This window comes from Carassius auratus, chromosome 31, assembly GCF_003368295.1.
Source record: "Carassius auratus strain Wakin chromosome 31, ASM336829v1, whole genome shotgun sequence".
Taxonomy (NCBI): domain Eukaryota; kingdom Metazoa; phylum Chordata; class Actinopteri; order Cypriniformes; family Cyprinidae; genus Carassius; species Carassius auratus.
In genome coordinates, this window is record NC_039273.1 from 13,767,397 (window position 1) to 13,783,149 (window position 15,753).

Consider the following 15,753-nt stretch of genomic DNA (forward strand, 5'->3'; position numbering starts at 1 on the left):
TCATTCCTAACACTGACTGGTCGACTTATGATTGACAGAATTTTTGGTCACACAATAATTATTTTTTTTATATATATATATTTATATTTAGAAGGGGAACCCACGCTACTCTGAGGAGTTCATCCTGCAGCTCGAGAGGGAACTGGTCCAGGCCCGCCTTAAAGAGGCTGAGTCTCAGTGCGCTTTGAAAGAGATGCAGGACAAGATTCTCGACATGGAGAAGGTGGAAGATCTTTATTAATTTCCTCAAGCTCACATAGCCATCGGCGGTTGTGGTTTTCCACCGTAGGGGTGCTGGTGCACGTGTTAGTGTTCAGTCAAGATCTTCAAACAGGATACTTAGCTACATAAACTGCTCATGAATAAAGATTTTTCATTATGTATATTGCAAGTTTTGAGAACATCCTTAATTGAATTCAGTGTGTGTGTGTGTGTATATATATATATATATATATATATTTTATCTGTTGTAAAATATATCAAAATAGAAAAGTTAAGTTAATGTAATATTTGATACATTTTCCAGTATTTTTGATTAATGAAATGCAGCCTTGATGAGCATAAGAGGCTTTTTTTTTATTCTCACTGACCTCAAAGTTTGGAACAACGGTATAAACTTAAAGATATGGCATCAGGAGTTTCCATTATAGACCACTTTAGTGATTTTAAGTGACTTTTACTTGGTGCAGACATGAACATATCTTAGCAGTTATTTGTTTGGGGTCAGAGCTGCCTTTTGTCTTTTGTTTCTATGGAATGATTCCAGCTCCAGCATCCTGACTGTGGAAAACTGCTGTCTGTTCATTATGTTTTACAAGCATTATGTTTTTCATTATGTTTTACATTGTGTCTAAACTCTTTTGTGTACATTTGTTTCCATTTCTAGAGAAATGCATCCCTGCCAGATGAGAATAATGTGGTGCGTCTTCAGGAGGAGCTGATTGGTGTAAAGTTGAGGGAGGCAGAGGCTCTAACAGGCCTCAAAGAGCTTAGACAGCAGGTCAGAGACCTGGAGGAGCACTGGCAGGTGAATACTTGAACTCAAATAGACAGCTGTTTTATCCACAATCTGAGAATGTATGTAATAGTGTGTGTGTGTGTGTGTGTGTGTGTAAGCTGTATTGTATTGCAGTTTCACCAGGTGCTGTTTTCATGCTTCTGTTTAACTTACAAATGTTTGAGTAAGGTGTTTTGGTGTTGTGTGCAGAGGCATCTTGCGCGCACGGCGGGCCGCTGGAAAGACAGTCCGAGAAAGAATGCAGCGAGCGAGCTTCAAGATGAGCTGATGAGCGTGAGGCTCAGAGAGGCAGAGGCACAGGCTGAGCTCCGAGAAATCAGACAGAGGATGCTGGAACAGGAGACCCAGGTCTCATTCACATGCTTGCTCATCTTTGTAGTAGTGTTCTAGGCTGTTTTAACTCTTTAATATATACAGATTGTTTTAATTAATCATTATTTGTTCAAGACTTAAGATACTTGACTGGATACATCTACATTTTTTTTAGGATGGGTTATCTGATATTACCAAAATAATTGACTACCACAGAACAAAATTACTCTTCATAAAATGACTCAAATGTTTTGAAGCATTTACTGTTGGCCACTGACTTTACACAGGAAACACGTCAGAGAGCATACCCACATTTTTAGCCAGTAGAGGGAGACAAAGTTAATCAATTTATACTCTGATGGGCTTCACTCTATTGAGTTTAGGGCACTGCTTTATCACTTCAGATTTGAGTTTGGTTATTTTGGGATTATTATTTTAAAAAAAGAAAATGGCAAATAACATATAGAGATTTGTACTTACTTATTTCTTTTTTTTACTCACTCGTAGAATCAGATACATGGTAATCAGCTGCGGCGAGCAGAACTAGAGGCACGAAATCTACAGGAGCGACTGCAGGTTTTGACCAACCAGAACAAGACGTTGCATGCTGAGCTGAAGGAGACAAAGCGGAAACAGGCTGAAATAGAGTGCAAGGTTAGTGAAAGTCAGATTGGTGCAAAAACATGGACTTTATCTAAATAGATTATATAGCATTATGATTGTTTTTTTCATCATTATTATTTTTTTAAGTATATTGTCTTTATTCTAGTTTAAGAGTACACCTTTTATTCAAGTATTCTGTCAAAATAAAAATAAAAAGATACATAAAAGCAAAATATACCTCTAATTAACATATCTTTGTATGATTTGGTTACATTTCCTCATTCGTGACTTGGCTTTAAATAGGGTTTAGTAGTTCCTGTTTCAGCGCTTCAGTTTGAGAGCAGCAGTAGATGCGCAGTGCATCTCTGCGCTCAGCTATGCGTACAAAAATAAGCCATTCAATAAAAGCTGATTATATATGCATGTTCACAGTGGTTTCGTTTCACAGTTTTTTCTCTCTCTTTCAAACAGAATAAAGAAGAGGTGATGGCAGTGAGATTGAGAGAAGCTGATAATATTGCTGCCATGGCTGAGCTTCAGCAGCAGATCTCGGAGCTTGAGATCCAGGTACAAAGAAGTACAGAATTCACTGCAAATTCCATTACAATTCAGTCCTTCCCTAGCACAGCTGCTCATAGCCTTTCGGTCTCTTAGCTTCTAGAATACCCCTTAGATTTTTACATTTGCGATGAGATGAAATCTTTAGGCTGTCATAGCATTTTTTGCTTGTCCACATAGTTTGTGACACATTTAAACACTAGTGTGCAAATAATAGGGATTTTTTTTGTGGACACGGTTCTCCTGAGCATGTAGTTTTTAGATAAGAAGGTGTATTCATGTATAAACGGCCCCATTTTTTTCTGTTGTTTTAAAATCATTTTGAATTGTAACCAAATCCTTTATAAATAGTACACAATATATATATTAGATGCCTTAAAATTACTTAAAAAGCTGTTGCTTACTGTTGATTTAAAAGTAAAAGATGGTAAAAAAAAAAAAAACTATAGAATCCTGTAGTAAGATGTGTAAACACATGTGTTTCACGTAAATCAGTTGAAACTTACTGTAATTAATGCAATTTTCGTAAATAGAGCTATAAATACATGTTGACCCTGATTGAAACACAGGTGTGTTTTGATTTGAGGGAAAGATTCTATTAGTAAGATTTACTGGATTAAAGTGAGAAGTGAGACACACGTTTGATCTCTTCGGAGAAAACGCTGCTCTCTGAAGAGGTTGCGTTCCCCATGCAGGAAGCCGAATTATTTTAAAGATTAGCACAGTATGTCATCAGTGTGGGGTGTTTTACTTTCCTTCCTGAGACAGATATAAACTGGGCTTTTTTGTGTTCGAAACTAAATCTCACCTTTATGAGAGTGTGTTCATTTCTGTCGCAAGCTTTTCTCTTCAGCACTTTCTGTACTTATCTATGAAGGCTGATGTTGGTCAGTCTGCATCACCTCACTTTGCTGTTTCCTTTCCTAGATCAAACTTGAGAAGTGGTGTATTTTGCTCCGTGTACGGGAGTGATTGTTGTGTGCCGAAATTGCATCAGGTTGCTAGATATCAGATTAGACAAGCATGCTCCTCTCAGGCATGTGCAGCTCTTAGCTGTGGTTCTGTGGTTTTGGCTACCTACAAGGTTTTTACCCTGAGGGCTGTGGGCAACAGATCTGGCTCACCATATTTTAATTCGCTTCTAGGCTGTTGGCAAAATCCAGTGAAGATGAGAATGAATTGATGAAAGAAAGAGAAACTGCCCGTGAACACACTTCGTGACTGAAATCTGATTTCATTCAAGTTAATGAATGCTGTTAATTCATTTATTTGAGATTTATACATTCTGGTCCGTGTTTAAAAAGAAGCTGATTAAGGTGGTTTGTAGCTGATAGAAATCAAACTATCTGCCGGTTTATCAGTAAATGATGATGGACACCCTCATAATTGTAATGAATAGATCCTAAACAAGCATAGCAGCTCGGCAGCATCTTTACACATTTAAGATTAAATCCATAAAGCGCTGAGGGAAACTGTATTTTGTATGTTTATCGCAGGGTCAAGAGTTTTGTTTTGTGTTTTAATGCAGTTTGGAAAATGCTTTGAGTCTTTTTCTGTGCAAATTGACACACATATATTTTATCACAAAGAAAAATAATATTAAATCGCTATAAAAAATGTAATCGGTTGAGGCGTCATTTAAATATCTTCTGAAGTGTTATGAAAGTTGCATCTCTATTCATCATCGTTACCGATTTAGCATCAACGCGATTATTTATTCGCTCACCTTTCGCCCACTCTTAACTTGACATGTCCCATTGCTGGAAAATTATAACACCATGATGTCACCACAGCCCTTTTTTTTTTCTCTGGACTGACTTTCTGAGTCACCTGGTGCGAGTATGGTTTTTATTTTCACTGGAAAGATCCACTTTAAAGTGAACGTACAGGTCTGTCTGACACCAAACACCAACACACTAACCCGACTCCTCAGCATACAGGAGATGTAGACACCTTTCTTAACACCCACACAACGTTTCAGAGCCGAGTCTTTTAATAGTTATTGTGACTGACATGCAAGTAAGACTGAATGAAGCCTTCACAAGAAAAATGCAGAGCATCAGCATTGCTCCTCCTCAGCATTATGATCTATTGTCTAACTTCGAGTGGAGTGAAGTGGGTTTTTTTTTTTTTCTTTTTTTTTTTTTAACACCTAGCTGAGCTCAGGGTTGAAACGGCTGCTTGCATGGCCCATGGGACCACAGCTTAGCTATCTTCATTACCAGATGAGAAACCACTTCCTATCAGGCAGAGAAACACACTGAGCTATAATCAAAGCTCTCATTTTGCTTTATGCTTTGCTGCACAGCATTCATATGATCTATTGTAACAGAGAGATTTAGCTTGGCAGATGCATGCATGAACGTGAAAAGAAAGAGCAATAGAGAAATCTCAGTAGTACTATACTAATGCGTTGCTGCAGAGGGGAACAATGACACTTCGTAGAAACGTCTCAAATCATAACAATCTGAAACACTGACTGTGTTTGTTGCCATGCCAACCTATTATAGAACAAATATGTATTCATCAGGATATGTGACTTTTGGAGGTGTTGCATTTTGTTTCCACGTTTCAACTAATACGCAGTTTCTAGTCTATATCTGATCGGCTAAGTTCATTGTGAGGTAGAGAGCATTTAAAGAGATTATTTTCAATTTTTACATTTAAGAGTGTCACAACAGAGTTTGTTCCGTCAGATAAGAATTGCTCAATTTAACGAACTTTAATCTTTCGCTGAATCAGGCCAGCAGTTCAACTCTAATACTACAAGTTCATCAGAATCACCATTTGATCGAGTCATTGTGGCTCAGTTCTGTTCTGCTTTTTTGTGTGAAACGGTTATGCTGTTTACCTATTGATTGTGAAAACATAAAAAAAAAAAAAAAATGTGAGCTCAAATCTTTGAACTGATCAAACAGTGGTTAACTCGGTTTTTGTGAAAATATTTTAACTCGTTCTGAAAGTATTTTAGCTCCTGGAAAGTCGTTTAAATTTTTTGTGTAAATATATTGTAATAGAAGTCTTTGAAGTTTGTTTTGTGTAAATAATTTAATGCAGTTCGGCATTACACTTCAACTGATATTTTATAATTATACTGTACATAGTTTTCCTGCAGCTCAATTGGTAGAGCATTGCGTTGTCAAGCGCAAGGTTGGGGGCGCGATTCCCTTGGAACACATGATATGTTAAAAAAATTGATAGCCTGAATGCACTGTAAGTCGCTTTGGATAAAAGCGTCTGCTAAATGCATAAATTTAAATTTAAAATTTACTGTACTGTAAATGTACTTGTAGGCCTGGGTATTGAATCAGTTCAGTTTTGATTTTCACAATTTGATGGTTTTGATTTACAAGCTCTTGATTTAATTCCAATTTTGATTCAATATCATGTAGATATAGATGAGATACAGTACATTACATTACATTTATTCATTTAGCAGACGCTTTTATCCAAAGCGACTTACAGATGAAGACAGTGGAAGCAATCAAAAACAACAAAAAGAGCAATGATATGTAAGTGCTATAACAAGTCTCAGTTAGGTTAACACAGTACACGGAGCATGGGATTTTAACTAATATAATAAATAAAAAGAAAACAGATAGAATAAAAAAATAAAAGAATAGAGCAAGCTAGTTAGAGGTCTTTACACATACATATACAATTGCATAATAAATGAAAAGAAAATAGAATACAAAAATATTAGAAAGGTAGTTAGATTTTTTAAAGAATAGAATTAGAATAGTGAGTGTTAAAGTTAGAGGGTCAAATAAAGATGGAAGAGATGTGTTTTAAGCCGATTCTTGAAGATGGCTAAGGACTCAGCTGCTCGGATTGAGTTGGGGAGTTCATGGTACTGTAAGGAAAAAGTCTCTCTCAAATAATCTGTAAACTATGTAGAGAACCCTGTCAGCTGGTACGATACTGTAAAATTAAAGGTTGAAATTAAGTTCCATGCAAACATTTGAATTGCTGTGTTTAAGTTTTGATTGTTTCTACATTCTACATTTAATGTTAAAGTTTAAACCGATTTAAACTCATAACTTGATTTCATGATATTTATTCAATTATACATTAAATAATGAAGATATCACTGCTTTAATAAGTAATACAGTGCATATATTTATCAAGTGCTTATTTTTTATGGTTGACTTACAACCTATAGAAAATAAATAGCTTTTTTCTGATGTAAATATAATGTTACTGTACGTGACATTGATTGATTGTTTTCTTGACAATCTTTCCATGGTTCCAAAACATTTATTGAGCGATTTACATGAGACATAACACTCAAGTTCTCTTGGTGTTTATTCATATTTATTTTGTGGTATAACTAGTAGTAAACATTTCATGATAAATTATTCAGCATTTAAAAGCTTCCTTTCTTAAGAAAGCACAAAGCTCAATGCAATTGGTGGATGCCAGGCGTGCTGCGAATTATGTTTAGTGAAGTTTTGTACAAGTATCAACAAAAAACAGCATATACTAAATGATCTTCATCGGAATTAAGAATCGATATTGGTTCATCAAACTGAATATCAATTGAAATTAATTGACAGTCAACCCAACCCTAGTTTTTAGTGTTTTATTTGATTAGATTTTATATTTTTTAATATATACTATCATGTACTTGATAACCTAGAAGGCGACACTAGACTAAATCGACAAAAACAAAATTTCATCAGGAAGAACATATTTTCAGATTTTCTGGGTTCTCATCGACGAGCCCATTCAGTTGTACTGGGGGGGGTACTGAAGTTCAGACGTTTGATGTCCCTAGCTGCAGCCTGCCACCTGCTGATTTCATGCAGCTGAGTGTTAGGAAGTCAGCTAACTGCCTTTCCCTTATCACAGCACTATGGGGGAAGGGGGAGAAACCTCGAGAAAAACACAAATTCTTGGAAGAACACTTTAAATCCCTCGCCATCCCCATCCTCGGCCTATCAGAGAGCTGCAAGCACAGCCGAATGCAGACCACAGGAATTGAAAACACCCTTCCCTGCTAGTAGGGTGTTTGTGCATGCATTGCTCTTACCTCAGTACCTCTATAACACACCCCTTTCTGCACCTCTTCTCCTTTTTCACTCACTCTGTCCTGTGTGGCATGCCATAACTACCAATACAGAGGAAAACGGCTCTTTGCAGCATGTTTGTACGGTGTTTTGATTCCCTTTTTAACAGGTGCGAATGTGGAGGGTAAACATGTTATGTAGTGTGTACACGTCTGTTTAATACCGCAGCTCCCCCAAGGCATTAAGTAGCAGTCAAAAACACAACCGCGTTTATAGCCTCACAATCTGTTCACATATATGTAAACCAATATGGCCACCACAACACCCCCAACAGATTTTTCACTCCCACATACTTCTTAAAGGAAGGGATAGGTTTGACAAAAACGAAAATTTGGTGTATATTTCTTCACCAAACCACGTATGACATGCTTCTGTGGAATGCAAAATGTGAATGTTAAAAAAATATATATATCTTGGCATTTTAGTATAATGAAAGGGTCAATATCTCCATAGAGTGGCTTTCAACCCACACAATACTCAAAAGGTGTGGTTTTAATTTCCCATTCGCTTTGTCATGTCATAAATAGTAGACACTCAAGTACTATAGAAACATTTTGACTGAGTTCCCACATTTTTTTATTTTTTATTATGGGCCATTATTCGAAGCATGGACATATATGTTTCTGTTAAATACATTTTCATTGCAAAATTAAGATGCAAATTATATTTTCTGAAAGGAATGATGTCCCCTTCCTAAACAGGGTTATTTGTTTACTTTCGAATTGTAAATGCATAAAAGATTTTGTAAACCATGTGTTTTTAAAGAAACTCTCTTTCTTATTTGGAGAAAACTGGGATATTAGGAAGAATTTTGTTATTGCCCCCACACCTAGCTATTGAACACACTGGTTTATATAGATATGATTGAATTACTTAAAATATTATTCTAAAAGTATTAAGATGACAGGGTCAACAAACATCAAGACCAAATATGACAATTAAACATTTATTCAAGTTAAAAAAAAAAAGTTTTCATAATAATAAATATAATTACATCCTCAATCACATAGATATTTTTTTAAAGGGGCAGATTTCCAAATACGACAGGGTGGACAACCATTCAAGGGACATGGACAAACTCTTATTTTTTTTATTAAATAAAAATATTGTTTTTATTACCAAATGATAATTACACTCAAATTGAGTTATCTCCTATTTAACTGAATATTAATAGGAGAACACAATAACATTTTATGATTTGACAGTATTTTACTATCATTCAAATTTAATGAGCAGTGCATGAGACATGCATAACATGCATCCTCTTACACACAAAAAAATAATAATAATACATTAAGAAAATGTATCTAAAGAGTCAAGTCATGCTTTTGTTTTGAATATAAAAACTTAGCCTAATATAACACCAATTCATAATAATTTTTATGTAAAGTTATCATGGCAAATTAGTTATTTATTAATTTATCATTTATTGTTTATTAGTTATTAATGTTCCTGTAGCTCAATTGGTAGAGCATTGCTTTATCAAGCGCAAGGTTGTGGGTTCGATTCCCCAGGAACACATGATAGGTACAAATTGATAGCCTGAATGCACTGTAAGTCACTTTGGATAAAAGTGTCTGCTAAATGCATACATTTATTTAAATTTAATTAATTTATTTAGGTACAGGACACCAAAAGGCACCCTACAGTGGTATTGACCCGAAAATGAATGGGGTCCGGAGCAGTCAAGTTCCAAAATATTGAAAAAGCGCCATTAAAGTGAAAGTATTTGTGTGCTTTATTACACAAATTTTCTGCAACCATATGATAGCTGTGTGCAAGGATCAAAATATACATTTCTGACCATACTGACGTCTGCTCCGGCTTTGTGGCATATTGATGAGAAGTGAGGTCCAGTACAAGAAGGAATAATTCTTGTAGGTCAGGTCTATTTAGTGAATCAGCTGATACAGTTCCCAAAACTGGTCTCACTGATTCATTCACAAATTGCACTGATCCGATTTTCGAGTTTAACTCACTCACTCTGTGATCTAGTTGTAGCAGTTACTAAACCACTGTAGATGAAGACTGAAGATTGTAGAACACTAGTCATATGAGCTACATTAATGGTACTTTTTAATACCTTTATAGTGCATGGGAAAGAGCTACAGATATAAAACTGAAATTGTATTCTCTGATTCAATTAAAATTAAATTCAATTTATACATTTAGCAGACGCTTTTATCCAAAGCAACTTACATTGCAGTCAAGCTAACAATTTTCTCTTAATAATCTCTGTTCCCTGAGATTCGAACCCCCAACCTCGCACTTGTTAACGCAATGCTCTACCACTTGAGCTAAAGGAACTCAATTCAAGTTTATTTGTATAGCAATTTTTACGACACAAATCACTGCAAAGCAACTTTACAGAAAATTACGTCTGCAATATTTAGTAGTAGCTTATAAGTGGTGACTGTCAGTTAATGTGCATATGACAGGAATTTTCTGAAAAATTAAGACGTAGTCAACATGACAATGAACATTATTAACAGCAATTATTATATGATTGCATAGTAAGTAGCAATATTAGTTCTGTATGTTGTTTCAGGGTTCGCATCATCTCTTCTCAGGTGTTCTGGATCCAGACTGGAGCTTGTGTAAATCCTAGTTGTTAAATCCCGTGGCAAAACAGAGAAACAAATAGAGACATAATTAGCATAGCTGCTGTTCCGACAAAGTAAAATTCATTAGTTTAACCCAAGCTAAAGAATAAGAATGCGCAGTTGATCAGATGAAACTGCAGTCACAATTAATGAGATGCATTATTTGAATGCTTGGCGAAAGAGATGTGTTTTTAATCTAGATTTAAACAGAGAGAGTGTGTCTGAACCCCGAACATTATCAGGAAGGCTATTCCAGAGTTTGGGAGACAAATGTGAAAAATCTCCTTTAGTGGACTTTGCTATCCTAGGAACGACCAAAAGTCCAGCGTTTTGTGACATTGATTGATTGTAATGTGGTAGGAGGCTAGTTAGGTACGCAGGAGCTAAACCATTTAGGGCCTTATAGGTATGTAATGATCATTTGTAACTGATACGGAACTTGAAAGCCAGTGCAGAGACTGTAAAGAAAACATATTTTCTTGACCTGGTAAGGACTCTAGCCACTGCATTTTGGACTACCTGTAGCTTGTTTATTGAAGAAGTAGGACAACCATCTAGAAGTGCGTTACAATAGTCGAGTCTAGAGGTCATGAAAGCATGAACTAGCTTTTCTGCATCAGAAACAGGCAGCATATTTCGTAGCTTGGCAATGTTTCTAAGATGGAAGAATGCTGTTTTTGTAACATGGGAAATATGGTTTTCAAAAGACAAGTTGCTGTCTAATATAACCCCCAGATTTTTGACTGTAGAGGAAGTAACAGTACATCCGTCTAGTTGCAAACTGTAGTCTACTAGATTCTGTGTACTGTAATCCATTGAAAAGAGAAAGTCATACAGGTTTGGAACAACGTGAAGTAAGTTGAATCGCAGAACTTTTTTTTTGAGTGAATTCTGGTAATTAATGCTATTTGTTCTTAGGTGGGTTGCATATTGTTTGTAAAATATTTCTTCCCCTTTCATGTAGAAAGAAGAAGGAAAGGTCCAAGGTCAGCTCAACAACACAGACTCCAGCCAGTACATCCGAGACCTCAAGGATCAGATAACAGATCTCAAACATGAGGTAATAGTCCACGTGTTTATGAACATTGTTTCAAAACATAATAAGACTATGCACACTTAAGAATAGATAGAATAATAATACAAGCTAGGCAACAGATATCTACATCTGTGAATGCATGAATAAAGTGTAAAAAAACACTTGAAGGAATACATTAAAAAAAAAACATTAAAAAAACATTCATAATTTTTCCTCTTTTTTTTATTTTTTATGAAAAATATTGATTTGATGTATATCTTAAGCAGTAGTTACACATGTAGTTTTGCGCACTCCCTGAAGAATTTGCTAGGAGTCTGTCTTATTCTCAGTCTACCCTGCAGCTGTGATGTTTTATCCACCCATGAAATGCTTCTTTTCCTGCCTGATGTGTCTTTCATCTTTACATTTTTTCACAAGCTTTGAACGTTTTGAACAGATTTGTTAGTTTTTCACAGGGTTTCTGTAAGCGTCAACTACACCCTGTGCGTGGCCTCTTCCTGCACTTCAGTTTGCCGGCACACACCCCATCACACTCTTTAGCGCTACACCTATCCTCTCACAGGTGCTGTTATAGAAGCACTCCGATATCTGTTCTGTCGACCCGGTGTCTGGACCTCTTATATAAGGTTGCACTCATCAAATGTTTGTTTGTCATTGATGTGAAGAAGGAAGTCGCCACACAGAATTTCTCTTCACTAGGTCTCAAGACTTTCCTAAGTGTTCATATTGTAGTTATGAATGAGTTGCACACATTTTTGTATGAGTCCCGTTCCGAATAACAGTCATGGATCGGTATTGTTTACAATAGAGGGCTGTGGACTAAGTTCTTCATTGGAATGATGTTCAGATGAACAAATCCAGAGGTTTAAGATGTCATCGGGGCTGACTATTTTACATGAATTCACTTAGTTGCGTTCTTTGCACGAAAACTTTTGATCGTCTGTAGGTGGTGTCGTTCTTGTGGCCAATGTGTTGTTTTGGCTGTTGCCCACTTCTGGTAGTGAGATTTTTGATATTTCTGTGGTAGTGACGCACTTCAAAATGTGTCACATGTTAATTGGCTACAGAGGAAGCGCTAAACGTAGATGACTTGCAGTATGTAAAATAAATTGATCAACATGAATAATTAGTCTCAAGGCTAACGTCACGAAAGATCCATTAAAAATATTCATCCATCAATTTTACCAAACTGCTTGTTCCATGATTCTCAAAATGGGGGACCGTGAAAGGGGTTGCGAAAAAAGGCATAGTTTAATTTTCTAATTACAATAAATATTTTTCTTAAAACGGTGGTTGATTGCGATTTCATACATTCATACGATTTACGTTAGTTAGTGTGTAATATTCCTGTTCGAGCATAAACAATATCTGCAAAGTTAACAGTGTTGAAAGTTCTATGCAAACAGAGATGCCGTTTTTTTTAATTCTGGCAGTTTAATGCCTACAAATACGGCTCGTAGGGACTACAACGAGCTACTTCCCAGGTTTGTTACATCACAAACCCAGATATTTACATAAATCCTGCCCCCGGGAACATGTAACAAAGGGGGCGGGGCCACGTTGTGCGGCTTTAGAGAAGAGGAAAGTTTCCGACGTGAAGTTTTCATACAACATGTAGTACGTGGTTAACGAATCACAACACACTGGGCCAGCTAACCAGTCTGAGCCCATTACGTATTTCTGAGGGAGTGATATCTTAGAAAAAGGAAGTCAAGCGGCCGTTCAAATGACAATGGAAACAGAAGCTCACAACAAAAGTAAAATATATGAACAATAAGGCTTTCTAAAAAAAAAAATATTTATGACACATGAAGACATGTTACACTGCACCCCATAAACACAAATCAAGAAAAAAAGCAGTCAACCACCCCTTTAATATAAGTAATGGTTAAAAATAAATATTCATGTGTTTAAAAAAAAAAAAAAAGGATATTACAATTTTATCTCACGGTGTCTGACTGTGCTGTGGGATAGTGTGGGTTGCAAGTTCTCGTCAATGTTACTTGAGGTGTCGCTGACTTAAATATTTGAGAACCACTTCTATACCACTTCTATGCCTTTCTTGTGTCTCGGGCCCATGAAAAATATGCAGAAGGCAAATTTTATAGTAAATTTAATAAGCAATGTTTTTATTAGGCACTAAAGAATCTGGTTTAATAGCTTCTTTGCAGCCCAATGATGTTTGTTATGTGGGTGGTTCAGGTTGATGTGGATGATGGAAAGTTTATTTAGAATTTGACATCACTAGCAGTTTTTAGTGTTTGGAAATGTTAACACAATATGTGAAGTGGGAACGACGGGTTTCAAAAATCCCCTGTGTGATGTTTAATACAACTTATATAGCCAAATGTCAACACCATTAGTATTTCAGTTAGACATAAGACATTATATAAGCTAAATTGAATGTGGAACAGCAGAACAGAAAACGGAAAGCATTTAATTGATTTATACAGGGTGCAGGATGTAGTCTGATTTTCTCCTCCTCCTTAATACTGACAACAAAAGGCTGGTGGTTTGTGGTCAAACAACTTTCTACTAAATCGTGCATTCTCGGGCCATCTCAATCCCTATCAACAGAGTGCAGCAAGACAGCTTTACCTCTAAAAAACCTACCGGGTTCCTCTTCGTGCACAATCAAACAGCAGCATGAATCCTGTCTGTAGCCACAAACCCTTACGAACAAGACTGATTTGGATGTTTGTGGGTGTGTAGTGAAGAGAGAAGAGCCATTTAACAATGGTACAACAGTTAAAATGGGTTTTTAGCCATTTTTTGCTTTAGGTAATCATATATTAAAATGATTTCTTTTAAATATCTGATATATAATTTATCTTAATCAACAATTAATTTATAATCGTTTAAGTCTAACCATCCGTCCCTCCTGCTTGTCTTATATAGAGGTGGTTCTTAAAATGGGAGTCACAATTATTTAAACGGGTCATGAGACGATTTCAAATAAAATTAAATGTTCTGATTACAATAAATATTTTTCAGTATTACAAGTAATGATTAATAAGTTAAGTTGGTGTTATTTTTTTTCGCTTTGTTTACTTGAATGTTGTAAGGAAAATTAGAGTTAATTCTAACATGTATTAAAATTAGTTGTCGACCGATATGGGATTTTTAATGGCCAATGACGATATTGAGAAATCAGTCTGGCCGATATGAGGCCAATATAATACATGTAATTACACTAAATAAGATACATGCAGAAAATTGGTAAAACTAAATGTACATTTATTATGCAGAAATATTTATTAAAACCTAAATTATATATATATAAAAATTTAGGTAATAATAAGTGCAGCCTTTCCTTTTCTTTTGCTGATCTACGAAAAAAATTTAAATAATAAAACCTAAACAATTAAAATGTAAACAAAAGACTCGAACACTTAAATGAACAAGGTTCAGTGCAGCCTTTCTAACATTCATTATTAACAAATTAATATTAATAAATGAATGCGAAATATAGTATGTATTATTCCATGTATTTGATGTATAATACATATAGTTTACTAAGCAGCAGGTTGTTTTAATTATAGTATGGGATAGTTGGTTAATAATAAAGATATATATCTCTGATCTGTTTTGTTTTGCTTGTCCGTTTCATTGTAAAAATACTAGTCTCATGCATCCAGTCCTTCAGACTGACGGCAAAAGGTCTGGGAACCTTGATCGCTTTGAATGGCCAAGGACTGCCCTAGAGTCCATTTGATTGACAGATAAAGCAACCAATCAAGTTTGGTTTTGTGTTGCGTCATGTTTAGGGGCATAGAAATTTCCCAACAATAACAGACCTGTGTGTAAAGCTCTTGAACGAATTTTAAAGATTTGGTGTAGTTTACATATTTCACATACTTTTGAAAATAATGTGTTTAGTTGATCCAGATAAGCGCTCATCGTTACAGTTGTAACCACGACGGCTTTCTTCTAACATGAGTGGTTTGGCGTCATGGCATATTTGTTTCCAGGCGGAACTTTAAAGAACGCGACACACACGTCTCCTGGAAATCTGTAGAATTAAACCAATGGGAAGACGACTTTGAATCTCCCGAAGTGTTTGCAAATTTGTGTGTCGTGTGCATCAGACGTTCAGCCAGCGAACACTGGCGTAACACCTGAAGCTGAAACTAAAATAATAAAAGCCTGATTATACTAATACTAATCTTAAAAAAAAGGATGGATGTCTTGTATCTGCTAGCTATTTAAATCACGTAGTTGCTAAACAGCGTAGACGTCTCTAATCAGCCCCATTTGCACCACGCAAAACCATAGTCAAACTAATCTCTCAACATCAAGCCGTCTTCCGGCTTGACTTTTTTTCTTTCTGTAGCCTCTATGACACATCAGCCCTCTTCTATGTGCACTGCAGTGGAATGCCACATGCGCAGCGTTGTTGTTTTAAAATGAGAGTAATATCAGATGGTATTGTGGAAGGGACATGAAACAATGTTACTGACTGTGGTTAAACTGAAATACCCACGAATGCGTCTCTCCCCACATGTCTTTCTTTCTGTGGCAGAATGTTTCAGGTAAGACTGCATACATCTCCAA

At 36.0% G+C, this 15,753-nt stretch overlaps 1 protein-coding gene across 8 annotated transcripts in view; it reads left to right on the top strand.

The window, feature by feature from the left end:
* The window catches only part of LOC113050603 (ecotropic viral integration site 5 protein homolog), a 53,517-nt gene that overhangs the window by 35,164 nt on the left and 2,600 nt on the right, over positions 1-15,753 (top strand). For 7 of the 8 annotated variants that reach the window (XM_026213741.1, XM_026213746.1, XM_026213748.1 and 4 more), the window contains 6 exons: positions 92-223; positions 887-1,027; positions 1,208-1,366; positions 1,838-1,984; positions 2,405-2,500; positions 11,128-11,223. In XM_026213741.1, the coding sequence (XP_026069526.1) occupies positions 92-223; positions 887-1,027; positions 1,208-1,366; positions 1,838-1,984; positions 2,405-2,500; positions 11,128-11,223 (771 nt within the window). Of the gene's footprint in view, positions 1-91; positions 224-886; positions 1,028-1,207; positions 1,367-1,837; positions 1,985-2,404; positions 2,501-11,127; positions 11,224-15,721; positions 15,732-15,753 lie in introns of all 8 variants that reach the window. The other variant, XM_026213749.1, reaches the window with a different exon arrangement.